Source organism: Sus scrofa, chromosome 14 (genome assembly GCF_054392235.1).
Source record: "Sus scrofa isolate SSC_HxYL_T2T_F1_AM1 chromosome 14, Sscrofa_HxYL_maternal_Yorkshire_Landrace_v2.0, whole genome shotgun sequence".
Classification (NCBI taxonomy): domain Eukaryota; kingdom Metazoa; phylum Chordata; class Mammalia; order Artiodactyla; family Suidae; genus Sus; species Sus scrofa.
Genome location: NC_139396.1, coordinates 31,063,800 through 31,091,090, shown reverse-complemented (window position 1 = coordinate 31,091,090; position 27,291 = coordinate 31,063,800). Strand labels below are relative to the sequence as shown.

The window sequence follows — 27,291 nt, the reverse complement described above, 5'->3', positions numbered from 1 at the left end:
GTAATCAGTGTCTGCGAATTTCAACCCAAAGTATAGAGATAGTCACACTTGATTTTAAAACACATTCCCAGAGTTCCTGTCGTGGCGAAACAGAAATGAATCCGACTAGGAACCATGAAGTTTCGGGCTCAATCCCTGGTCTCGTTCAATGGGTTAAGGATCTGGCATTGCTGTGAGCTGTGGTGTAGGTTGCAGATGCAGCTTAGATCTGATGTTGCTGTGGCTCTGGCATAGGCTGGCAGCTATAGCTCCAATTGGACCCCTAGCCTGGGAACCTCCATATGCTGCAGGTGCGGCCCTAAAAAGCAAAAAATAAAATAAAATAAAATAAAATAAAATAAAATAAAATGCTTTCCCAGAGTTCCCGTTATGGCTCAGCAGGTTAAGAACCTGACATAATATCTGTGAGGATGCAGGTTCAATCCCTGCCTTTGCTCAGTGGGTCAAGGATCCGGCAATGGCATGAGCTAGGGCATAGTTTGTAGATGCAACTGGGATCCAGTGTTGCTGTGGCTGTGGTGTAGGCTGGCAGCTGCAGCTCCGATTCCACCCCTAGCCTGGGAACTTCCACATACCGCAGGTGTGGCTCTAAAAAGAAAAAATAAAAATTAAATGCATTCTCTGCATAGGTTATGAGGGTTTTGCAAAAAAGCCCCAAACAAAACAAAACCTCTTTTCTATCATGGAAATGGAAAGCCGAGTCCGTCCTCCCTTTCCCAGATTGGCTATGAAGGGATTTGGGGCCCTGAGGCCCACGGTGACTCAGAGGCAGCTGCTCTGACCCAAGGCTCACACAGACCTCCAAAGGAGACTGTCCAGAGGTTTGGCCGCCCGGTGATTAGGCCCTGAAGAGCTATTCTGTGTTTCTGGCAGTACGTGTACACACACACACACACACACACACACACACACACACACACACTTCAAAAGGCAGCTGATGAAGTGTACTCACAAGGACTAGCCGGAGTGATATCATGGTGGGCTGGGATGAGGGGGAGACTTGGGGACTAAAGACAGATGACAAGGTATGGGAGCCCCTTCTGCAAAGTCCCAAGTGCTCTGCCAACACTGCAGGTCCACATGACATGCTGTCCCAGGGCCCCGAGTGTGTGGGGAAGCCCGGGCCCTGGCAGCCCCCCAGTTTTCCCCTCTCCCCGGGCCCTCTGCTGTCCCTCCTCGGCTCACCTCGTACACCCCTGCTTTTCTGCAAAGCCCATTCTTTTCCACTTAAAACAGCCCGGGAGAGATTCTGCAGTTCTCAAGGTGGTTTAGGAACGAAATGTGTCCTAAGTTTTCAAAACCAAGAAAGTAACAAGGAGAAGAGATAGGTCAGACTATCCTCCACAGGGAAGCAATCTCAGGGGGCTGAGGTGAAAATACTACCAACTCTCCAAGTGATGGGGCCCCATTTGGTCCTGTGAGCACAACGGCAGCAAAGTGCCTGGTGTTACAGGGCTGCTGGGAAGCTATGCAAACAGGCCTGGTGTTTCAAAGCCCTGTTAAGATTGTCCCTCCAAGGCCAGAGCAGGTGTTTCCAAAGCACCCCAGAAACAGGTCTGGGAGAAGCCTCAGCCCTGCCTTGAAGGGCCTGGTCCTTATTTTCTGTGCGTCTGGTGTTCTGCTGAGCACCGGTGGACACCGTGGTGGCGGATACGGATGCTTTAAATGTCACTTTGCTTTCCGACATTCAGCATGTATGTTAAAGACACAGGACAGCTGGATTTCGAACATCTTGTGCCAAACTCGATATGGCAAGAGGCAAAATTCTGGCTTAAGACGTCTGTGGATCGAACCACAGAACTTCGGGATTAGTCATGCTATTGAACGCCATTTGGCCCTATTTTCTCTGTGAACAAAGCTGTCTGTGCTGGTTCATTTAATCTAGCATCTATCTGGCAATTATTGATATTAAATTGATTTAGTGTTTCAAAAGATGTTTCAGACACCGAACACGGAACTCCCAGTTTATTTTACAGCTGAACGCAGAACGTGAATTCCTTCCCGATGCAATAGACTCTTGGCTTAACCCCTGAAGTGTAAGCATTGATCTCTTCTTAACTCGGCCGCTTAATTATCATCTCCGGTGCCCTCCTTCTCTGCGATGTATTCTCTGCAAATGAGAGCGGAACCCTTTGGGCGGCGGCGGTGGGTCACCTGCGTGAGATGGTTTTTACCGAGTAGGAGGGCAATTTGCCGAATGTGTCGTGGTTGTTCATCAGAAGGCTGGCGCCACGGTAGGGACATTCACTCTAGCTGCTGTTTCATGGGAAAGTTCTAAAAGGTGTTTTAAGTTGTTTCCCAAAGCCCCTAAGTAATTCTTCTGGCATCTCTTGAAGGTATTACCCAATTTTACCGGGAAGATATGCGAGGGAAGGCGTATGAGGTGCCAGAGTGGGCGAGTGAAACACAGAGAGGTGAAAATACCGTTGGCAACGTAGGCAGTAAAAATGAACACGCTGTCCGTCCTCAGACGTTTTATACTGTAGGTCACAGTGCCTCCTACGTTACGTTAATGGTATTAACATAAGCATGGGAGATTAATTTTATAGATCACAGGGAAGGTAGATGCATTTATCTTCACTTTTCAACGAGTCATCTCATTAGGAGAAGGGTAAACATTCAACCCCGGTTAAAATAGTTGCGCTCAGAACAGTCTACCAACTATTCTCTCTCTCTCTCTCTTTTTTCGGTTTGTTTCTCCTTTTCTCAATTGTAATATAAAAATCAATCTGCCTAGTTTTGTTCACCAAAAAGGGCGCTATTATAATTTTGGCCAGCCCCGAGACAGAATTCCTAACAAAAATCATAAACAAACTTCATGACTAGGACCAACTGTGGAAGCCCACGAGTTACATCTCACTGGGCCTTTCATTTCAACGTATATCAGATTTGAGCTAAAAATGCCCCCCCCTCCCCTCCAGATTTAGACCATGGATAAAAAATCAGAGAGATGGGAATACATTTTGATTGGCTTAGAACTTTTTTTTTTTTTGTCTTTTTGCCATTTCTAGGGTTGCACCCATGGCATATGGAGGTTCCCAGGCCAGGGGTCGAATCAGAGCTGTAGCCGATGGCCTACGCCAGAGCCACAACAATGCCAGATCCGAGCCGAGTCTGCAACCTATACCACAGCTCATGGCAACTCCAGATCCTTAACCCACTGAGTGAGGCCAGGGGTCGAACCCACAACCTCATGGTTCCTAGTCAGATTTGTTAACCACTGCGTCATGATGGGAACTCCCTGTATTATTTTTTAAAAAATTGAAGCAGGCATGGTAAGATTTTTTTTCTTTTTTTTTAATCATAAAAAAATAAAGATCTTTAGATGTGGACTAGATGTCTAGCTGTTTGTTCAGCATGGATTTGTTGTAATCATCTTGGCAAGCCGAGGGCCGGTGAAAGAAATGGGCCTGATTTTTCCAGTTCTGTTGTCTTGCAAGGCAAGATTCTACCAGGAGGAGTAGAACAACTGTAGCTTCAGTTCAGGTCAAATGAGCAGGCAGCACATTCTGCCTCATGCAGGAGACAAGATAACTTCCCTGTGATGGTGCTGGGCCAGAGGCTTTTCTGGGCCATATCTGGGGCTGGTCACCCTGCCCGTGGGTTCACCGGGAAGAGGCTGGTACCGGATGGCTGGTGTCTGTGTCGGCAGAGACTACGGGGATGGAAGTGCTGCCTTGCTCCCAGCCCGGCTGTGCGACCTTCTATGCATCTTCCCCAGGGACCTGTGGCCATCGCTTTCCCATGCTCCTGGACCCAGTCCCACCACTCGCTGAGAAATCTGACCAGGCTCTGTGGCCTCTGAGTGGAGGGCCGAGATGTTATACTTCCAGGTCAGCTGTTTGACTCCCCAAGGGAAGTAATTTTTTTTTTTTCCTTAATGGCTATGTTCCATTATCCACTGAGTAAGGAGAGACCATGAACTCAACTCCAAACTCCAGGGCAAGGAAAGCTCATTCGGGTAAAACCCAGTCTCAGGTTTTTGCAGATTTTTCGACATTGAGCCCGTTGGTTAGCCAGGCCTTCCTTTCCCCTCACGATGTTAAAATTTTAGTCATTTGTTCAGTTCTCTACCGAATTCTGAAAAGAACTTGCCGTGGTTCTTTTGGCTTGTTGGTGCTTCTTTCAAAGACATTTTGGGGAGTTCCCATCGTGGCTCAGTGGAAATGAATCTGACTAGCATCCATGAGGACGCAGGTTTGATCCTTGGCCTCGCTCAGTGGGTTAAGGATCCCGCACTGCCGTGAGCTGTGGTATATAGGTCGCAGATGTGGCTCCAATATGGCATGGATGTGGCTGTGGCTGTGGCATAGGCTGGTGGCTACAGCTCCTGATTTGACCCCTAGTCTGGGAGCCTCCATATGCTGTGGGTACAGCCGTTAAAAAAAAAAAAAAAAAAAAACATTTGGAGGGTGAGAAAGCCAGTGGCATGGAAAGCCACAACTGAGTTTTAGGGACTAGATGCAACTTTATATTTTTCTGTACTGCCCTCTGTGTGTGTGTGTGTGTGATATAATAATGATATCTGTCTGGCAGAGGAAATGAGTAGTTGAACTATTTTAAAGTTTAGGATCTTGTAGATATCGAATCCTCCATCATCTGTCTCTCAAGGATAGTTTGCTTTCTTTCTTTTTCCTGATTACATGGTCTCAAGTGAACATACTACGTACTGCATCAGGCTTTAAAAACAGATCTCATTTAATGAATGGTAGGAATAAGTACCCAAAATCAACTTTAATCTTTCGAAATGGCCTGAACTTGTACAACACCGTGGAACCTAAAACCAGGTTAAAATAAAGATAAAATCTCATCAGTTCAGACATTACTTGGAATGCTGGAGCTTGGCTACGCTCCATCAAAGACTTTTAAACCCTTAAAATTAACTCAGGGTCTTGTTTTAAGCAAACTGGGGCTGACTTGTGGGCATCAGATGACCCTTCCCATTAGAATCTAGCCTTCCTTTGAAGCTGGGGTGAGAAATCCCAGTTCTTCAGATGGGGTGGAGAGTTTTATGCCTAGCCTGCACTTTTGAAAGAATGGATCAGTTTCATCTTATTCTAGTATTCCAGCATACTGATGCGAGGGTATGGAAGAGAAAGATGAGAGATGTAGGGTGACCCAGGAGGAGTGCCCGGGAACTGTTTCTTCTCCCTGTGGCGAGGCTGGGGTCCAGATGGGTTCTGGTTCCTTCATGAGACTTTTTCTCAGAGCCTTAGTTTTTTTTTTTTTTTTTTTTCAAATAGAACTTGGAAAAAGAGATTCTGGCTATCTACTCAGAGATAAAGGGAAAACTGACTTGTAAGTGGTCTTTCTGAAATGAGCAGTTAATATAAAATGCGATGGTATTCCAGACAATGAAGAAAAAGGGAACGCATAGAAATCTCTTAGCGGCGTTTAAAAGAAAGCTTTCATTTCTGGTACTAAAATTTGGAAATCCCCCAAAAGTGAGTGATTCCCACAGAGTGAATAAATGACGTAGAATTGATAAAGTTTGAATGAAAAAAAAAAAAAAAGGAAATAATGTCTGATTCCTGGAACCTCATGTAGCGAAGATAGGGGTTGGGTTGAGATTAGACTAATGTAATCATACTCTGCTCAACTGACAACACTCTGGAATATTATTAGCTTTATCTGAATGCCTTTTGTATCAAATTCTTGACCTGATTTTTGTCCCAGTTTCTCTTTTATATCAACCAGGTTTAGTTCTTCCTTTAAGAAAAAAAAAAAAAAAGTTAAAAAAATTCTAATGAAAGCCGGCTGACTCCTCTATGAGTAATATAAGAAAATCTGTTTTGCTAAGGGAGCGGCAGAATATTGAAATACCTGGTTTTGTATTTTTATGTGGGTTTGGCAAATGTAGTCTGAAAGTGGCTAATATGATACCCGACCTGGTGTTAATAGCCAATGATAATTCCATATGCACCACCTGCTACCTGTCAGGTTACACATTCTTTCTTTTTCCTTTTTTGGCATGAAGGTGACATGAGCCATGAATGGGGGTCTTCATGGCTGGAGTGGAGGCAGGCCGTCATACGTTTCAGGCAAAATCGAGCTTTGATGTAATTATCATCTTGGGTTCTTGGTTTCAGTCATTCCTTCTTCCCAACTCAATTCCCGCCCCCGCCCCCAACTCTGATAAATCCCTTAAAACCTACAGCGGACCATCCTGAATGTGGAAACTGGGAAGAGAGAGAAGAGAGAGAGAGGAGAAGAGAGAAGGAAGTAGAAGCGTAAACTAGAAGTGATGTTCATGAAGGAAACACCTCCTGCCAAAAAATAAGAGACATTTTCTGGAATGTACCTATGAGGGGAAGACCCATCAGCTCGAGATGTGGGTTTGTTCACAAATGGCTTTGCACCTTAGTGTTTAAATGCCCCAAAGTCGATTCCCTTTCCCTCCTGAGACCTTGTCCAGGGTCTCACAAAAGCTGACCGTAGGTGAATCACAATTACTTCCCCTTTGCTCTCTCCCATGGCCACATATTTGGAAACTGGCTGCACAAAGCTGAAGAAAATAGCCCCAAACACCAACCAAACCACCTGCCTGTCAGTACAGGGGTCTTAACGTGGCGGCCTGTCTGGCTCTTTCCATCTCTCGGAACTGCCCCAGAGAGAAGGTGTGATACTCAATTCATTATGGTACAAGTGGAGAAACCCTCCTTTTCACTCTGAGTTTAAACACTCTTTAGCTTTAGAAAAACTGACCCCTCCCACATTCCCACTACTGAGCCACCAGAGTTTCTCTTAGAACCACTCAAGATGGGATATGGGGGGTGTGAGAAACAGGCCCAATACATTAAAATGATTTTTCTTAAAAGGTGAAGACATTAAAGATTTCCACTGCCATGCGCATGTATATATATATATATATTTTTTTTTTTTTGGTCTTTTTTGCCATTTCTTGGGCCACTCCCATGGCATATGGAGGTTCCCAGGCTAGGGGTTGAATCGGAGCTGTAGCTGCCGGACTACACCAGAGCCACAGCAACGCGGTCTCCAAGCTGTGTCTTCGACCTACACCACAGCTCACAGCAACACCGGATCCTTAACCCACTGAGCAAGGCCAGGAATCGAACCCGCAACCTCATGGTTCCTAGTCGGATTCGTTAACCACTAGGAACTCCCATGCATGTATTTTTTGAAAGGACATAATTTTAGTCTCTTATTACTAGTATTATTCCAGCTGTTGTTATGTTCCTTCTGAGTAACTCAGAAAGGCAGAGAAAGCTCCCTTTCTTTTTAGGCTTTTAAAAAATCTTCCTGAACTATTTAATCTCTTCAGATGGGGACCTACGGCAAAGGCTATGGTTTGGCTCAGAAAGACTCTCCAAATGTCTTATGTTTCCAAGCTCTCCAAGTAATAACATCGCTTAGCTCAGAAAAATTGCAGCAGCTTTTTCCAGGTGCTTTCAAAATATTTTTTCTCACTCTGGCTAGTCATTGCACTAGCCCCAGGAGGTGGCTGTTCTGGGTTCTCCTTCCAGATAATGAGAAGAGGAGTGTAATAGATGCCTCTCAGGGCAGAAGCAGAAGCTGCCTCTCCATTTGGGCCCCCGTCATCCACTCCTGGCTTGGGCCATGGACCTCTGAGGGATTAGTTCACTTTTAAACTTTCTTCTCAAGTCCTAAGCTTGCTTATGTCCTAGCTTTGTGGGGGAAAAAAAAAAAAGTCAGCTGGCTCGTGATGAGAAGATATGTGTGGTATGATAATGAACCTGGAAATATTGTTTCCCATTCTTCAAGAATAAGTTTCTACCATGTATAGAGTCACTATAAAACATGACCTTGTGGTGATAGAAAGCCAGGCTCATTTCAAGTGGCCCCATCCTTTTGGCCTAACCCTCTTTAGGCTGCTGCTATTCGTGATTATGCTGAGTGGCAGGGTCAGCAGCTCTTGATTCTGTCTAAAACTCTCTCTCTCCTCTCCTTGAAGGTTTAACAACTTTTCTGCCAAAACACACATTTCCCACTTTGTCTTTCTAGAATCCCCATTTGCATGGCTATCTATTAAGCTCACCTGGGCCTTCCAGATTCCCACCTTGCTGCGAATTTTCTAACTGGTCATCCACCCATACCTTGAGCTCTCCTGACCTTAGTGTATTTGGTGGGGAGGGGGAAGTTAAAATCAAGCTTTATACTTGGCTACAAAACTCTGTCGTTTCACATTTTCAAGTGCACAGATGCATACTTTTCTTTGAGACTCTCCTCTTCAGCATTAAAGAGAGATCCTTCATTGTAATCATCACCGAATGGATACAGTACTAATGGAACTTAATTGTTTCCACTAGATGGATCTCTGGTGTTTTTGGCAGCCAAAATGAAAATGATTCCAAATACCATCAAAGGGGCTTATAAGCACCCAGCATGCACAGAGTGTTTTGATATACAGTGGAGTGTTAATATCATTATCTCTCCTAATACAACATACGGTTACTTTAATCCTCTCCCGCCTCTGTGATCTTGGAAGATCCGTCGGATAGAAGGCAAAGAATAAAACACTATATACAAGGAGACAAAGAGAGAATTAGTCCCCGTCCTCTGGATGCAATTTTTTTTTGATTGTTTGAATGTTGCCTTCAAATATGTACCTTTATCAATACTGACTTCTGTATCCTCCACGCTAGTTTGAGTTTGTATGCGACATCAAACATACCTTTTCACACATGTTCTTTCCAGATTTTTTTTTAACACTTACTTAGCAGTTTATAGAAGGAAGTGAATGATCTCCTCAAGCTGCTTACAAATTAAAAAAAAATCTGTGCTTATTAATTATGCAGGATTAGTCTAATTATAATTCAGCAAATTAATTAGCGACAGAAGGTGTTCTGAAACATTGGAGTACATTTGCATGTTAAATGGAGAGGCTAGTCTGTAATATATGTAAATTTATGCATGGCTTCATAGTTTAATTTAAAAATTTGCAGCTGCATATGGTATGGGAGCAGGTGAAAAGTCAGTTTTAGTTTAATGATGCTAACAAACATTGGATGGTGTCCTGTCTTAGCAAAGAGAATGCACTCATATCTGCTAATCTATGATTCTGTCATCAGACTCTAACATCCTATAGAGGCTCAAACTCAAGGTCATTAGCGAATGGACCCAGAGGTGCAATAGGTAGAAAGCTGAAAACTGCAGAGAGGAGGTGATGATGGGAGGAGCTCCAACTCTGAGCTTGATTTGCCAGGTTAGCCAGCATTGCATATGGCGTCAGTCACCCCGAGTTTTGGGAAAGTAACATTCCAGCCTGGGTGAAGAGAGGCATCTTTTCGTCTGACTGGTATCTCTTCTGTCAGGTGTAAAATAGTTGTCCAACCTTGACTCCCTTTCCAAATATTCACATTTGCACTTCATTTCAATTTCCTGGAGCCGTGGGAAAGTTATTACCGAGTTATGAATTAATGGTAGGGTAGAGAGTTTTACACATTGGCCTCAACCATCTGGCAAAACAGTAAAAACCAGCGGACCAGGCAGCAGCCAAGGGCTCTTGGTGTAATTGGTGTTCACTGCTCAGCCTAGCATAGATGAGCTTCACAGGGAGGGCAGGGAGGGAGGAGGGGGAGGGGGAGGCCTTGGAAGGGGAGACGGGGTGCTAAGGAGAGAGGGTGGGAAGGACCCGTTAAGCTGATGGCTAGCTAATAATTTCATTTCTCCCCTTCACCCTCAGAAAGGGAAAGACATTCGTATTCTAATCCTGAAGTTTCACTGGAGGATGTTTTCTGAGGTCAGTTTCTAGCATGTTCAGCTTTGCTCTTTTCCTTTCTCCATGAAGGCAGAGAAAGGGACAGGGCAAAGGAGAGGATATGGATTAAAAAAAAAAAAGATGGAACTGCACATGTTGCAAAGAGCCCTCCAAAGACATTTTAGGAGAACAATTGGAATTACAAACATGCTCTTAGTGTTGTGTTTCATTCCAATTCAAGCCCAAAGAGTTCAATTATTATTTTCATTAATGGTGTCAGATTTTCATCCGAGAGCGAAAACAAGGACTTTTCCTTAGAGATTTGTTTTTTCCCTACAAGCCTCTTGGTGCCAAGTAATGGAATTCAGGGGGGTGAAGATGTGCCTGAATACAGAAGAAAAAAAAAAATCCCCACATATAACCCCAGGTCCTCAAACACTGGCCTGTGTGGCTGGTCAGGAAGAAGTGGTGCAGCACAGTGGCCCCTGTTTTTGCACCTCAGCGGCTGTTGGCATTCAATTGCTTGCCATGTGAGCGATGGGAGACATTCACTTCAGAAAAAAAAAAAAAAAAAAAAATCCTGAAATGGCTTTGAAATGAGGTCTGTGGATACGGAGTCAGAATTACGCAGTGGGGGAAGATACACCCTCCTGGTGCCTAAATGAATACAGCAGATCCCACCCAGGAGGCCGTGTGTTTGGTAACGAACAGAGGGTCCGTTGCCAAACTGAAATGCCATTTCCTGGAGCTTGCAATTGGAAGGAACGCTGAAGAAAAAATGAGTCGATGGGGCCTGTGGCCAGTTAGGAACCAGAATGAGTGTACACAGCTCTGAATTCTTTTGCCTGATCGTAGTTTACTGGAAACAGGGATGAGGATTTTCATCTACCATATTTTTGTTGTCGTGCTTTTCCTGCAATCTATTGTCATGGATGAATGGTATGTTCTTTTTCTCATTTTTATTTATATTTTATTTCTTTATTTTTTGGTCTTTTTAGGGCACTCGTGGCATATGGAAGTCCCCAGGCTAGGGAGCTGCAGCTGCTGGCCTCCACCACAGCCACAGCAATGCCAGATCCTTTAACCCACTGAGCGAGGCCAGGGTTTGAACCCACATCCTCATGGATACTAGTCAGATTCTTAACCCACTAAGCCACAAGGGGAACTCCAAGAGAGGGATATTTAAAAGGAAAAAGAGGAGTTCCCGTTGTGGCTCAGGGGGTTAAGAATCCGATTAGTATTTATGAGGGTTCGAGTACGATCCCTGGCCTCGCTCCTTGGGTTAAGGGTCCAGGGTTGCCTCAAGCTGTGGCATAGGTCCCAGATGTGGCTTGGATCCTGCTTTGCTGTGGCTGTGACGTAGGCTGGCAGCTATGGCTCCAATTTGACCCCTAGCCCGGGAACATCTATAGGCCACAAGAAAATTAAAATTAAAAAAAAAAAAAGATCCTCTCTCTAAAAATTCAGGGAAGACCTTCAAGAGGAGTATATACCAATATTGGAGAGAGAAACACTGCAGAGAAAACCAGTTTGAATGTATGGCAACTCCCCTCTGGTGTAGTTTTGTTAGGAAAATGGGCCATTTTCAAATGTGGAGGGGGAGAAGGGACAGTTTGGGGGACAGGGATGGGGACAACTAGCAAACCATGAAGAAGTTAACTCACTAGATGGCAGGGAGTTAGAGAGACTGTCTATAAATCAGAAGCAAGAAAATGCATTCCATGGAGTTCCCGTCGTGACTTTGCATGGATATCAAATCCTCACCACTGGCCTAGGAGGTCATGTCATCTAGGATGCGGTTGAAGATCCCTCGTTTTTACAATAAATATTAAGCAATAATAATAATAATTGCAGAAGCCTTGACATCATCTGGAAGTGGCTTGATAGGGACACCCGAGTGAAAGCCACAGAGAGGACTGAAATTATCTGCTGCCGAAGGAATTAGCTTTTTTGCTGGTCTATTAAAAAATCTCCAATGTAAGAGGCTCTTCTCTGTCCCCGGGGAAATGCTTTCAAAATTTAGCTTTGATGACTTATTCTCAAAAAAATTTTCCAAAACTTAATTCAACTTCTATGTTACACATTTGACTTCTGGCTTTTTTTTTTTTTTTTTCCCTCTGTACTCTTTTTTTTGGCCCCATTTTTAAAAGTTTGCTGACGTATAGTTGATGTACCATGTGGTGATCATTTCTGCTGTTCAGCAAAGGGAGTCAGTTGTACGTATACACACATTCACTCTTTTCCACATTCTTTTTCCACCTAGGTTGTCACGGAATATTGAGTAGGGTTCCCTGTGCTCTACATTGAAATAGTAACGTGCTGGATGGACACATGACCTTGAATCCCCCTCATCTACCTCAGCAAGCTTTTACATTCTTCTCGGAGAGGGCTGCAGCTAACTGGGTCGTGCATCTTTGGACCATGTGGGTTCTTGAGATGTCTTGTTTTCCACATATCTGACAGACTTGCTTCTCTGCCTCTGCAGATTCTAATACAGCTACAGAATTTCTGCAGAACCCAGTCCCTGGTAGGAATGATAGACATCTTTGCTCGTTTGCTTGTCTTGTTTTGTACCTTGAAGACAACCCCGGTCTTATTTACAGAGAATAAGATTAAGGAGGTGACGTGACCCCCACCCCCATGAAGGTCAGTGGGACACCGATGCCCTGAAAAAAGGAGCTGCTTGGCTAAGTGTCCCATCATTTCCTCCCAAAGCAACTTGTCCCAGCTCCCACCTTAGTAACAGTGGTTTTCTAGGGTCGGACAAGCCTGAGGCCCACTCTAGCTCTTCCACTTACTAGCCGTTTGACTTTGGTTGAGCAATTCAAGCTTTCTGAGTCCTCTGTAAAACGGGGATGTTAATTCTCCTACTCTCAGGGTGGGGGGAATTAAATGAAATCATACGTAGTACACAGCAAATAATATGAAGTCTATAAATATGGACTCTTTATTTATCATTGTTGTAATCATTATCATAATTAAACTTTTAGCCGAGGGGAGTTAGATTGACTATAAATCGGAAGCAAGAAAATGCATTCCATGGAGTTCCCATTGTGGCACAGTGGAAACAAATCTGACTAGGAACCGTGAGGTTGCGGGTTCAATCCCTGGCCTCGCTCAGTGGGTTAAGGATCTGGCATTGCCGTGAGCTGTGGTGTAGGTCGAAGACGTGGCTCGGATCCTGTGGTGCTGTGGCTGTGGTGCAGGCTGGCGGCTACAGCTCCGATTCGACCCCTGGCCTGGGAACCTCCATATGCCCTAGGAGCGGCCCTGAAAAGACAAAAGACAAAAAAAAAAAGAAAGACAGAAAGAAAGAAAAAGCCAAAAAAAAAAAAAAAAGAAAAGAAAAGAAAAGAAAATGCATTCCATTAAAAATTTCTGTAAACTTGAGTCTTTCGGATCTGAAACAGATTTTCATTGAAATCGCTGAGGTGAGCTAAGCCTTAGTGGAAAACAACCCTTTAGGAATGTCTGTGGAGATTAAAGATTCTGTACCTACTCTTTTCTTGTATTTATATTTACATTTTAAGGAGTTGTTTAAATAAATGGATTGCATAGAAAAGCAGCTTACAAAATAGAGCCTTTGATTTAAACTTAAATAAGCCAGTCAGTCAAAAAGTTTAAATTATCTCCTCTCTCCATAGATCTTCTTGGGTCTTTGTACCAGGTACCATCTCACCAAGCAGTTCTCAAGCACCACGTGTTCTCAGATGTCCCACTGTCACTTTTTTTTTAGGGTGTAGCAAGAGCCACCTGGCAGTTTGACCTTCCAGAGTCTCTTTATTTTTGTGGACTTGCGGGAGGGTCTTCGCCAGGTCCTAGAGCTCCAGGGCCCTTTCTGAGCTGGGCTGAGACCTCCACCATCAACAGATGTATCAAGGGCACATCATCTTCAGGCCACGGCAGGGCCCTCTGCTATCATTCTCCTCAACTGGGACGCCTGGAGTTTGGGTTCTGTTGGAGGCTTTGGGAAGAGGAAAATGTGTTCTCTCTGATGTCAGAGGCTCAGAGAGGATATTACAGTTAAGACCTGGACTGAAGGTAGAACACCGTCCTCGTGTTTTTACTCTGGTCTCAAGTGGAAACCAGTTGGAGGTTTTTCTCCCATGTGAAGCAGAGTGAGCTGCCTTGCGGGCTGTTCTTAAGAGTACGAGAATGGCCCCATGGTGTGTCCATTCAACACAGCTTCCCCCTCTGCCTACTCCTCTAGAGTGTAGGCTTGAAAGGGAATTCCCATTGTAGCTCAGAGGAAACAAATCTGACTAGCATCCATGAGGATGCAGGTTCGATCCCTGGCCTCACTCAGTGGGTTAAGGATCCGGCGTTGCCATGAGCTGTGGTGTAGGTCGCAGATGAGGCTCAGATCCTGCGTTGCTGTGGCGAAGGGCGGTAGCTATAGCTCTGATTAGACCCCTAGCCTGGGAACCTCCATATGCCGCAGGTGCAGCCCTAAAAAGACAAAAAAAAAAAAAAAATAGGTTTGAAAAAACTCTGGCAGAAGTGAGGCAACTGTCTAGTTCCTTCAGATATGATTTTATGATCCAGCCCATCCCAGCCTTTGGTAGTTCTCAGAAATGATGTGTGAGTGCTTTAAGAGAAAGGGGTTATCTTATTTTCAGAAGCATGCACAAACAATAGAAGCTAAGTGATTTTAATCTATTGGACTCCGGAAAAGGAGGTTTAGCAGTTAATCTGGATGAAATGTGACTTCCTTAAAAATCAATAGACACAACCTTTTAAGAACCTACATGTGTATAAGGCTGTATCAGCTCCCTATGAGGCTTGGCCTTTAGTGATCCAACCTGTGCGTGTGGCCATCATGGCAGAAAGAAAACCAGATACAGCATGCTCCCTCTTGGTGCTTGGAGAGTGAGGGAGTGGTTCCATATCCATGGTGTGTAAGGCGTGGCCGTGTCATCACAGAAGCTGTTCCCAGGATAAGTAGAATTAGATTTTTTTAAGGGAATAGGAATAAACTTTCACAGTGAAAGGTGCTTTACATATTATTTTGCAATGGCGTAAGACTCTGCATAATGGTAGCTGTTACTAGCACCAAGTTCACATTCTTTTTTATTTTGATTTGATTTGATGTGTCTTTTTAGGGCCACACCCATGGCATATGGAGGTTCTCAGGCTAGGGGTTGAACTGGAGCTGTAGCTGCCGGCCTACGCCATAGCCACAGCAACGCCAGATCCTTAACCCACTAAACAAGGCCAGGGATCAAACCTGCATTCTCATGGATGCTAGTCAGATTCGTTTGAGCCACAACAGGACCGCCCACATTCTTTTGATATATACTATTGTCTAACCTTTTTCTTGAAAGGTGTCTTCCACAGTGTTTTCCTAAAGGTTTTTTTGTATTACAAGTTTTTAGAAGGCACTAGATCTTGGATTTTTAATTGGAGGTCAGTTGAACAGCTTCTTCCACAAATCTGGAGGAATAGTATGCTAGGTTTTGGACTAGCCAGATTGTTGGCTATAATCTCCAAGTCTGGCATGAAGATATGAAGTAGTCGCCCTTCCTGTGATTTAGAGATTCCCCGTGTCCCCCTTCACCGGACCTGAACTCTGCACCCTATTTGTCCCTCTAATTTGAGTCTTAGTTTTTATTCGGGAAGTACTCAGGACATGTCGAGAGCCACCTAGGAGCTTTTATTGTATTCTTGAACAATGCCAAGTGTTCTAATACTCCAGAGATGGGGAAGAGAAGAAATTTCTTGGATACTAGGTGAATCCCTAGTGTCTTTTCTTTATTATTAAAGTATAATTGATTTACAGTGTTGTCTCAATTTCTGCTGTACAGCATAGTGATCCAAACATATATATATACACATTCTTTTTCCTCATATTATCTTCCATCATGGTCTGTCCCAAGAGACTGGATAGAGTTCCCTATACTGTACAGTAGGACCTCATTGCTTATCCATTCTAAATGGAATAGTTTGCATCTACCAACGCCAACCTCCCCATCCATCCCACTCCCTCCCACCTAATGTCTTATTCAGAGCCATATTCAGAGATCTCCAGACTCATTTCAGGAACTAAACAAGTATATTTTGCATAGCTTGATTGTGTGCTCCGCAGAGGCAAAGGTTTTGCCCATCTTGTTTGCTATTCTGCTGAACCTTTGTGGCACATCCTCCACACTTCATAACTGGCCACATGAGTAAATAAATGAATTCAGCAGGCGTTTTCAATAGTAAGCATTTACTTCCATGCAACTCTCTTTGACTTCGTGTTTTCTTTTTGAGGTGCTCTAGTCCTCTTTCTCATTCTCCAAGAAACCAGAATCCTTGTGGGGTTTGGTTCTTGTTGTTTTTGCTTTTTTCAGACTATGTTTTCTGAAGTTTTTAAAAGACAGTTACAGTGAGATACAGTTTACACATTATAAAGTTCACCCATTCAAAGCCTAGCATTCAGTGGTCTTTAGCGTATTGACAGAGTTATGCAACCAACACCACAATCTAATTGGTACAGGAAGCAGAGAACGCCAGATGGAGCTTGCTGCCAGAAAGACTCAGGTTCAAATTCTTATTTCTGCCACTGACAAGCTGCATGATCTTGGGGCAAATTTCTTAAATTCTTGGCGCCTTTGTTTTTCCTAGCTGTGAGATGATTCGTCACTCATACAGTTGTTGTGAAAAACAAATGAGGCGTTGTAGAGCAAGCATGTAGCTCAGAGCATGGCACAGAGCAGACATTTGGCAAAGCCTTCTTCTCTTCCCCTCTGTGACCTCTGTACCCTTCAGCTGCTGGACCACACAGGATGGGACAGAGGTGGCTCTGATCTGCGATATTCCTCGGCTACCGTCTCCTGCCACAGAAGCCCAGAGAAAGGACCCGAAGGGAGTGGTGCCTCTCACTCAGCAGCCCGCCCACCAGCCTCTGAGTCCCACCAGCTCTGGCCAGGGCATCAGCCAAGATGCCCTGCTCTTCACCAAATAGCTGTCCTTGCTTATTTTTCTTTCACAGTCTCCAATCAAGGGGTTTGTCTTCTCTCTCAGAAACCCCCTCACACACCCCCATGTAGACTTCAATAAGTCACAGTCTCTTGTGTTCAGTGGTTTCTTCTCCCAATGCCACTCTTTCTGGAAGATTCTCAACTCTACGCATTTTTCTCGGCCATCAGAGAATATTAAGGTTGGAAGAAACCCTAGAGATAATCTGGTGAAACCCTCCTTTTAACAGTTGAAGAAACTAGGCCCAGAGCAGTGAGGTAAGGTGGTTTCATAGTGAGCTGGTAGCAGGTCAAGACACTTAGCACTAAATAGACCTCTGGGCCTTGACATCTTTGGTCTCAGTTGACCCAGAAGCCGAATTGAACGCTGACGGCTTGAGTTCAGATTTGGACCCTGCTCTCTATTCTTTTTTCTCTTATCAAACATGGATAAACCTTTGCAGTTCCCGTCGTGGCGCAGTGGTTAACAAATCCAACTAGGCACCATGAGGTTGTGGGTTCAATCCCTGGCCTTGCTCAGGGGTTAAGGATCCAGCGTTGCTGTGAGTTGTGGTGCAGGTCGCAGACGTGGCTTGGATCTGGTGTTGCTGTGGCTCCGGCATAGGCTGGCAGCTACAACTCTGATTGGACCCCTAGCCTGGAAACCTCCACATGCCGTGGGAGCAGCCCTAGAAAAGACAAAAAGACAAAAAAAAAAAAAAAAAAAAAAAAAAGGATAAACCTGTAGTCTTTAGTGTTTACTCTTGAGGAATGAGATCAGAAGCTTTGCAGAAGGTACCATGCTAAGCGGTCAGAATCTTTCTGGAGTCATTGTTTGGAGAAAGTGAAAATCACAGCCTCCATCCTAAGGAGTTTCTGCACATTTGGTCTGAATCTTGCACTTCATTTTGGTTTCCCGTTTCTGAGTGGAGAGAGCTGACATTTTCCAGGCTTCGAAGGGATCTAGGCTCTGGGGATTTGTTCCCTGCAAGTTATCCCATGGTTAATGGCGGAGATGGTGAGTGGAGGGTTCTATGCCAAACCCCTGAGCAGGGTGGGTGGCGGGGGTAGCGGGAAGGAAGGCAAGAGACTGAAAAAGGAAGAGGAAAAAAACCTGAAGGTGTCAGAAAGCCCTGAATGTCTTTAAATTGATTTCTAGGTCCACATCTGAAACATGCAGACCATCATTTCTGGTGCTAGCCATTTAGAGGTAGCAATGCCATTTTTTAGAAAGTACAGTACAATGTAAGAGAATTCCCCCCCCCCCGCCCCATTTGCGAATAGGATGTTATATCTATGGGGTGCTGGGGGCTGTGTAGGTTATAAACTCAGACCCCACGCCACCAAAAGAGTCCAAACTGGGTGTTTTCTAGCCAAAGAACTGTTAAGGGTCCTAATTTAAAACGAACGAAGCCTTTCAGCAGGCCCTTCCTCTCCCTAAATCGATTTGCTTCTATGTCAACATTCATCTCCTTTGCGCGTCCTCATCATTCACACGACGCCGTCATGAACATTCATGTTTTCAGCAGATACATTTTGGACAAGGGGTGGGGTAGGTGAGGGGAAGCTAACACGTAAGGAGCCCCGCTGTGGCAAAACTTTCCTGGAACCCGAAGAGTTTGTAAGAAAAAGCGCTCGATTTGGCTTTAGCAGGAGAAAAGATGTAAATCACTGGGGGACTGGGGCACGCGGTGGAGGACAGATGTGGGGGTGAGGGCAGGGGCTATTGTTTGGCTAGAGACTCAAGTGAGAAAAAGGCAAGTCTGAAGTCTTTTGTAAGAGCATCTCCAGGCATTTTACGTGGCTACTGGGGATCCTGCTAGGAATGCAGGAGTGGGGAAAAAAAATGTTTCCCCTTTAAAAAATAAAATGTTTGCATTCTGACCAATCTAAATACAAGCAGCTCTTCTTTCTAACAGACGCCCTACTGCACTTTCTAGAGGAGGCAGGTTGGGAATGTGAACTCAGCATAAAGCAGCAAGGAGCGTTTTTCTCTGCCTCGTCATTCTCTGCCTAGTACCCGGGATAAAGACCCCAGACCCGTTTCATGGCTCAGGAAGCCATACCTAACCTCCCACCCCAGGAAAGATGCAGAGAGAGACGTGAAAAGCAGATGTTAGAATATAATGGAAAAAATATTTTGCTCTTCTTTCCAAATTTTCACACCCAACCTTGGATTCAAACAGGGGGTCAAGTGAACCCTTGGCCAAATCTTTTTAGCAAATCTAGAGAAAATTCTCTGAAGAGGAGAATTCCCCTTTTCTCCTCCTTCACCATCTATGTTTATCTTTTTATCAGGTTTTCTTTTCTTTTTTTTTAAGGGCTAAATACAATGAATTGGAGCGCTCTCTAATTCTTTTGTGTGATTGTTAAAAAAGAAAAAAAAAAAAAAAGAAATAAACAGAAGGTCACCACAAGAGCATCTCGACAACCGTTGCTTTAAAATAGAATTTTTGGAAGCAGTGTTGATTTCTACTTATTTTTGTTGGTAAATCCAGGGAAAAATGTATATCTTTTCCTTTAAAGTTCTAATTCAAGGCATGGATGTGAGAGTTCTGAAGGGACTTTGGGACTGCGGTAAAATTTCGTTGTCATAGTAACAGAAAGGGAAAGAGGCCTAGCTCACCTGGGACTTTAACACTGCAAAAGCTGGATTTTTTTTTTTTTTTTTTTTTTTAAGGAAAAGGACTCTGCAAGTGAAATAAATGAAAAACTTATTGTATTTTGAAACAAAATTCCAAGCTTTAAATAGGGAAATGGCTGAAAAGATCACTCTGCCCTTTCTCTTGGCTTCTGTACTCAATCTGATCAGAGAAGCCTGATTATAAAAGTGTGCAGAGAGGTTATCCAGGAAAATACTGGCTTGAACATACGTTTTGCGAAGAATAACCTCAGACCATTATTCTGTGCCTTTGTATTTTTCTGGATAATCTATCGAAGGTCTGAAAGGACATTCACACTTGTTATCAAGCCTAACAACCCTAGCCTTTACGTGCACAGACTGTGTTTGGGTAGTAACATATTATTTTCTGATTTTATAGCCATCGGTTGAAAATATCAGGCCCCCTTTGTGTGTGAGGGTGTATGTGTGAGAGGTGTGTGTGCGTGCAGAAAGTCACCTACGTGAGGAACCCTGGGATTCTGGGCTAAGTCATGCCATTTTAAACCCTCTGGGAGCCACTGCTGCTTGTGAAGCTTTTTTTTTTTTTCTTGGAGAGAGCGTTCCCCAGCCACTTGGTGGGCGATGGGGAGGAGGGGCGTGTGTGCAAACCAGAACCCAGCTTATGAACCACCTTGCAACCCTCAGCAGTGATGGAGCCGACTGGGGACCGAAAACATCCAAATTTGCAAATTGCAGAGGGTCAGCCCTGTTCCTTCACAGGCAGGGCTGGCTGAAATTCCCCAGGCCTGAAATCCAATCACTTTCAAATCACATCTAATATAATGCAGATATATTCGCTCTTAAAACATGTTTACTTAAAAGGGTAACGCTTTGCTTTCTCTTCACAGATTCTTTCTAAAATTTTTCCTCAAGTGCAATCAGAATTGTTTGAAAACAGCAGGAAACCCCAGGGACATGAGAAGGTTTCAGGTAAGGGGCCTGCAGTTCTTTCCTGGTAAATAAGTCATTCTGTTTTCTCTCTCCTTAGCCCTCTTTGTTGTTGTTGTTGTTGTTTTGTTGTTTCTTTTCCTTAGAAAACAGTTTTCACAGATGCTGCTAACAATAGAAAAAGGTAACTCTAAATGACCACCCTCTTCAGGTAGTACCGAGGGCTTCTTCATTTTGTAATGTTCAGGCCTTCTGCCTCCATTGCCAGAACCCCAGGGGAGGGGCACCAGCTCATGCTGGAGATTTGATTTTAAGCCCTCAGGCTGCCCTTCGCACACACAGCTGCCCACAGCAGGAACCGTGTTCTTGATATTCAGCCACCTTGGGATTTTTCAAAGCAGCTTCTCTGTGCTTTCTGCAAGCAACAGCCTCTTCCCTTCCTTTGCCACCGATTAACTATTCAGTGGTCTCTCCCGGCATCTTTGGGGGAGCCGGTGCCCAAGCAGCCGTGGTCACTTTAAGATCGCAGCACGACAACAAGGCCCACGGGAACAGTGACCCAGCTGCCTGGCCGTTAAATCTGCCACCGGTTTCATCACCCTTGCCACGGATATACTGGGGATACCAGCTAATAAAAACACACAGCGAGGCAAAGGGGGTCAGGTTGGAGATGCGAGGGAGGGAAGCCCCTCTTGGCTCCTTTCCTTCATCTTTGAAGGACCCTCACTTAATCCACCAAGTGGCTTTCCTGCCATTCACACCCGCTCGAAAGACCCCCCGCTCTTTTCCCCACAGAAAGGTGAAAATCCTGTTAAATAATTGTATTCAAGCTTGAGACTTAAAAATTAAAAAAATTTTAAAAATCCTGGCAGCACGGTGAGAGATGGGGATGATTAGCTTCCTATTTCAGGTGGGGAAAGCGAGGTTCTGGCAGCTTGAGTAACTGGCCTCTCATCACAGGAAGGAGGTGGTGGAGCCGGGAGCCAGGAGGATGTGTCTGATCAAACTCTTTCCACCAGACCCTGGGTTTGCAGCATGTGCAGCTGCTAGGTTTATGCTCTGCTGTTGCCTTTTGGGAAATTCTTTCCGAAATTTCTCAACAAGGGGCCGCACGTATTCATTTCACACTGGACCCCACAGATTCTGTTTCTGCTCCTTTTTGTCACTCAAAGAGCTTCTGTGGTTTAGTTACGGAGCGATGAAGGGGTTAATAGGGGAGATGGGCACACGCAGGGCAGTAAGCATGACCCTGAAAAACAAAAATTCTTGTAATTTTTTTTTCACTGCATCATGGGTAGCAATCTGGCTGTGACCAGCACTTTTTTTTTTTTTTTAACCATTAAAAAAAAATTAAAGTATACTTGATTTACAGCATTGTGTCCATTCCTGCTGTACCGCGGAGTGACCCAGTCATATATATATTCCTTTTCTTACATAAGCTTCCATCATGGTCTGCCCCAGAGACTGGATATAGTTCCCTGTGCTGTATAGTAGGACCTCACTGCTCATCCATTCTAAATGTAAGCTTTGCATTTACCAAGCGCAAACTCTTTTGTTATTGCCGTTTAGCACTAATACCAACCTCTCCTAAAAAAGGTAAAAAAGGTACCCGCCTCTCCATTCTGCAGACCCTTCCCCTGCTGTATGATACGAAGACAAATGGAAATAAAATGGTTTTCTTGGGGGCCAAGCAGGGATGTTGTGCATAGTGGATGTTTATGGTACTCAGCATTCCAAATGGAAATGTAAATCATTTCAGTCCAGAAAAGACTGATGTTCAAAAGAATTCCAAAGTGCCCAGGTGCCCAAAGCTTAGCTTTCTCATCTGAAAGAAACAGAGGCAGGGAAAGAAGCTGGCAGCTTAGATTCATATCCACCCTAATTCTCTATCATCCCTTCCAAAGAGTTTTAAATTTGAGAAGATCTTTCTAAGAACCTTTTAACAGGATACCTTGTCATTTTATTTATCCCAAATTTTAGAAATGTACTCACTAAGTAAATGCACCTAATATGTCCTCTATTTCCTTTTATTTACTAAGTGAAGCTTTTAATGTGCCTGAATTTGTAACAGGATTAGAAAAAATATTGTTGATCTCGAAATGATGAGGAATTCTTATCCTATGCAAATGTATCTGACCTTCGAAAAGACAAGGGAAAAGATTTCTTTTTTAAGTGTGTGGATTCTATGATGGTCTTGGGGTAGAGCTAAAGTCAATTGGAAAAAATTTTTTTTTGCATTTTTTATTGAGATAAAGTCCATATAACATATAGTCACCATTTTAACCATTTTAAAGTGTGCAGTCCAGTGGCTTTTGTATACTCAGATTGTTGTGCAACTGCACCACCATATAATTTCAGAATATTTCCATCATCCCCAAAAGAAACCCCACACTTCCTAATTCCTTTTTCTCTCCACCCACTGACAACTACTAATCTACTTTCTCTCTCCACTGATTTGTCTATTCTGGACATCTCCTATAAATGGAATCATAAAATATGTTCTCTTTTGTGTCTGGTTTCTTTCACTTAGCATGTTTTCAAGGTCTATCTGTGATATAGCATGTAACAGTATTTCATTCCTTTTTATGGCTGAGTAATATTCCATTATAAAAACCACACCACATTTTGTTTATCTGTGTATCAGTTGATGGGCACCTGGGTTGTTTCTACTTTTTGGCTTTTATAAATAATGCTGTTACAAATACTGTACACATGTTATCTTGTGAATATGTTTTTAATTCTCTTGAGTATATACCTGAGAGTAGAATTTCTCGGTCATATGGTAACCCCATCTTTAACTTTTTGAGGAACTACTAAATTGTTTTCCTCAGTGGCTGCACCATTTTACGTTCCCATCAGCAATACGTAAAAGTTTCAATTTCTCCATATCTTTGCCACCACTCATTACTTTCTATTAAAAAAATCTAGCCATCTGTAAATGTAAAGTGGTATCTCATACTTTTCATTTATCTTTCTCTAATGATTAACTATGTCGAACATCTTTTCATGTACCTTTTGGCCACTTGATATCTTCTTTGAAGAACTGTTCATTCAAATCCTTTGCCCATTTTTAAATTGGGTTTCTTTTTTATTGTTGGGTTGTGAGAGTTCTTTATATGTTTAGAATACTAGGTCCTTATCAGATAAGTGGTCTGCAAATATTTTTTTCTCATTCTGTCATTGGCTTTTCATTTTCTTGACAGTGTCCTTTGATTCACAAAATGCTTGGTAATTTTTATACTATACTCAGATTCTATTAAGAGTATAGCCTTCCATGAAACATCTTTTACAGAGAGAAAGGCTTGACTATATGCTCTAATGATCAAGTGAGAAACTTGGATGAAGTTCAAAACATGAAACAAAACCAGAGATAGTAAATAGTCATGGTAATGGGAGGCTGATCTGAAGAACTGGGAGCTTAGGAACTCCTGGAATATATGTGTCATTCAGAATGACCAAGATAATAATTTTAAACCGTATAGACCATTATTTCTCTTCTCTACTTTTGCTATATGATTGAACATGGATTTAATCTGAGGTATTGTGTGTGTGTGTGTTTGATCTGAGCAGAATAGAAATACAAAATATTCCTAACCAAATCATGAATCCAACCGAATTCTCTCTCCTCGCTCATCCCTCCTCTTTCCACCATCCCTGCAAACACTGGTGGAACCTAGGTTCTTTCTCCAAAAAACTCAAATGAGAACAAAACCATCATATCAAACTTAGTTTCCAAACTGAGCTAGACCTCTCTTTCATTCAGTTCAAATCCTAAGTATCATGGACATATAAAACATTTATTGAAATACAGTTTCAACTCTTTTTTTGGCTCAGATGCCGTTGAGAATTTGGTATAAGCTCATCTTTTCTTCCAATAAAAAGATACCTTTTGGAGTTCCCTTGTGGTGCAGCAAGTTAAGGATCCAGCAGTTACTGCAGTGGCTCAGGCTGCTACTGTGGTGCTCATTTGATCCCTGGCCCGGGAACTTCCACATGCCATGGGCACAGCCAAAGAAAAAATGTTATTAAAAAAAAAAAAAAAAGCTACACTTCAACAAAGTTTTGCTTAAAATTCAGGGGTTCCGAGACCTCTTGAAACATCTCCAGAATTCCATGGATCCCTGATGTAAAGAAATGAAACTCATCTAACACCCAATGGGCATCCTCCATATAATTTAACCCTTACGATGGGGACCTGTCCAATTAGGGCTCTTCCTGGCGATCTTCCCACTCTCTTGGGTTTAAATGCCATCTGTCCCCGGATGTCTCCTGGATCCATATTCTCAGACTTCGTCCTCCTCTGGAGCTGCAGACACGCAGCTCTGCCCCCTCCTGGGCGTCATCCCTTGGATGACTAATGACACACGCTCATAACAGAACTGAATCCTCACTCCCAGATCTGCTCCCTCCTCGTTTATTGTTGAAGCATCACTTCCTCCTCCTGAGCGTCTGCAAAAGCCACCTCTCTCCCCTGAAAAACTGCAGCAGGCCTTTGCCTCTCGTCTTTCCTTGTCTACTCCATCCTCAGCACAGCTGCCAAAGGGATCTTTTAAAACACATCACTCCTCTGCTTTAAGAATGTTATAAAGATCTACTGTCCATGGACAAAAGCTCAGATTTAAAAAGGCATGGCTTAGAGTTCCGACTGTGGCTCAGCGGGTTAAGAACTCAACTAGTACCTATGAGGATGTGGGTTCGATCCCTGGCCCACCATCAGTGGGTTAAGGAACGGGCGTTGCCATGAATTTCAGTGTAGGGTGCAGATGTGGCTTGAATCCTGCATTGCTGTGGCTGTGGTGTAGGCTGATGGCTGCTGCTCCGATTCGACCCCTAGCCTGGGAACTTTCATATGCCACAGGTGCAGCCATAAAAAAAAAGATCAATAATAAAATGAAATAAAATAAAATAAAAAGGCATGGCTGGAGAAGCATCTTCTTTCCTATCAGGCAGTGCTTCTGCCATGCGCACCTCCTGATGTTTCCTTATGTTCCCGCCCTGCCCACCAGGCACACCTCACTGACTTGTACTACATGGAATATTACTTGGAACCGTCACACGTGGTTGCACCTCTGCCTGAGAACCCTTCACCTCTCCCCAATCTGTGACTTCTGATCATGCTTCAAGACCATACCTGAGGGTCCCCTCTTCAGGGAGGCACTTTAAAAAAATTGTTATTGTACTGAAGTACAGTTGACTTATAATGTTGTGTTTCTGCTATACAGCAAAGTGATTTAGTTTTATATATGTGTGTGTGTATATATATATGTATATATATATATATACACACATATTCTTTTCCATTATGGTTTATCACAAGATGTTGAATATAGTTCCCTGTGCTATACAGCAGGACTTTGTTATCTACTCTATATATAATAGTTTGCATCTGCTAATCCCAAACTTCTAATCCATCTCTGCCTAGCCTTCTAGTGAGGAACTTTCTGACTTTTCCTGACAGACCTATTGGCTCCTTCCTCTGTGCCAACGTAGTTCTCTATAAGCTTCTGTGATGCCACGGATCACAATATCTTGCAGTTATTATTTGTCTAGTAGGCTCTGTGCTGCTTGAGGGTAATCAGTGTGTTTTATTTATTTCTGTACGTCTCCCCAGTGATATGCCATGGAGCTCAAAAAAAATTGTTATTAAATAAGTTTTTAAGAGAGAAAAAAAAAAAAAGGAAGGAAGGGCGGGAGGAAAAAAGAGAAGGACTCCTTGGAGTTCCCGTCATGGCGCAGTGGTTAATGAATCCGCCTAGGAACCATGAGGTTGTGGGTTCGCTCCCTGGCCTTGTTCAGTGGGTTAAGGATCCAGTGTTGGCGTGAGCTGTGGAGTAGGTTGCAGACGTGGCTTGGATCCCGCGTGGCTGTGGCTGTGGTGTAGGCCGGTGGCTACAGCTTCAATTCGACCCCTAGCCTGGGAACCTCCATATGCCGCAGGAGTGGCCCAAGAAATGGCAAAAAAATAAAAAATAAAAAAGGAGAGAGAGAAGGACCCCTCAATGTATTTAAACCCATGAACCAAGAAGCCGGACCATCACTTCTGCCCTCCTTGAAATGGAATAGTTAGGTGAAATACCCAGATTAACAGTTCAGTGAAGGAAAAGAAAAGTCTTGACTTCTCTGCCTTGCGGGCAGGGAGCAGGCAGTTGGGAAAACCCAGAAGAAGATCGAGCCATTTTCTTGGAAGAGTCAGGCACGTTGTCATTTCCCACATTCAAATCCTAAAACACAGTAGCAGCTGACAACAGCCAGGGCTCTTGTTGCCAATTCACTCTCCTAGAGAGGTTGGCTGGGTCTCCTCCAAGTCAGAGTGAAAACACAGATGCCCTCTGTGTTTCATTTATTCATTCACCCAACCAATATTACTGCGGAAATTCTGCATGCCACGCACTATCCTAGGTGCTGGAGATATATCTGCATGCAAAACAGCTAAAATTCCTCACCCTGAGGGACTGGTGCCCTCGTGGGGAGAAAAGGAAAATAAGATAAGTGAGTGATTTACATAGTTTAGCTCTGGTTCTCTGTGGTCTTCAAGTGAGCTGCCTGGAAGCACAGTGGCCCCTGTGCCAGCTGTCCTTGTACTGCCTGCTGGAACTCAGCAGTGTAGTCGAGTACGGACAGTATGGGAGCCAGATGATACCTGCCACTGTAATAAGAGTAAGTGGGGATGCTCGTCCCAAGAGCGTTCAGAGTTTTCCACAGCATTAGCTCTAAAAGGACACTAATGTCAGCAGATCACTTACCTGAGACTGGGAAGCTTACATACCAGTTCCCCCCGCCCCCCACCCAGCCTCAAAAGGACTCTATTTTAAACAGACTTGACCGCTCCCGGGAACTAGGGTAGTTCCCATCATAGGGGCAGCACCAACATGTACATATTACTCATTCTGGAATTGGGAGCAGGTGCCAACCCTAGAATCATTTAAAATGAATTCCTTCATTCCAGCTTAGAGCGTTCTTGTTATCGGAATAAGAATCCTCACTGCCATGGGCTGAACTTTTCTGAGGGGGGACTCTTGGGTGTCTCGCGTTCACCCCCTCAATTATCCCCTCTTTAGAGTAGGTCCGCCAACGTCATCGTTTTGCTAGAGAGCTATGCGAGGGAGGGGACAGAGATACAGAAA

General features: G+C 43.8%; 1 protein-coding gene across 4 annotated transcripts in view; it reads left to right on the top strand.

Moving 5' to 3' along the window:
• The window catches only part of EBF2 (EBF transcription factor 2), a 207,922-nt gene that overhangs the window by 126,768 nt on the left and 53,863 nt on the right, over window positions 1–27,291 (top strand). For all 4 annotated transcript variants that reach the window (XM_001927186.8, XM_084997726.1, XM_084997724.1 and 1 more), the window contains one exon: window positions 20,128–20,209. In XM_001927186.8, coding sequence (XP_001927221.3) covers window positions 20,128–20,209 — 82 coding nt within the window. The remainder of the gene's footprint in view (window positions 1–20,127; window positions 20,210–27,291) is intronic.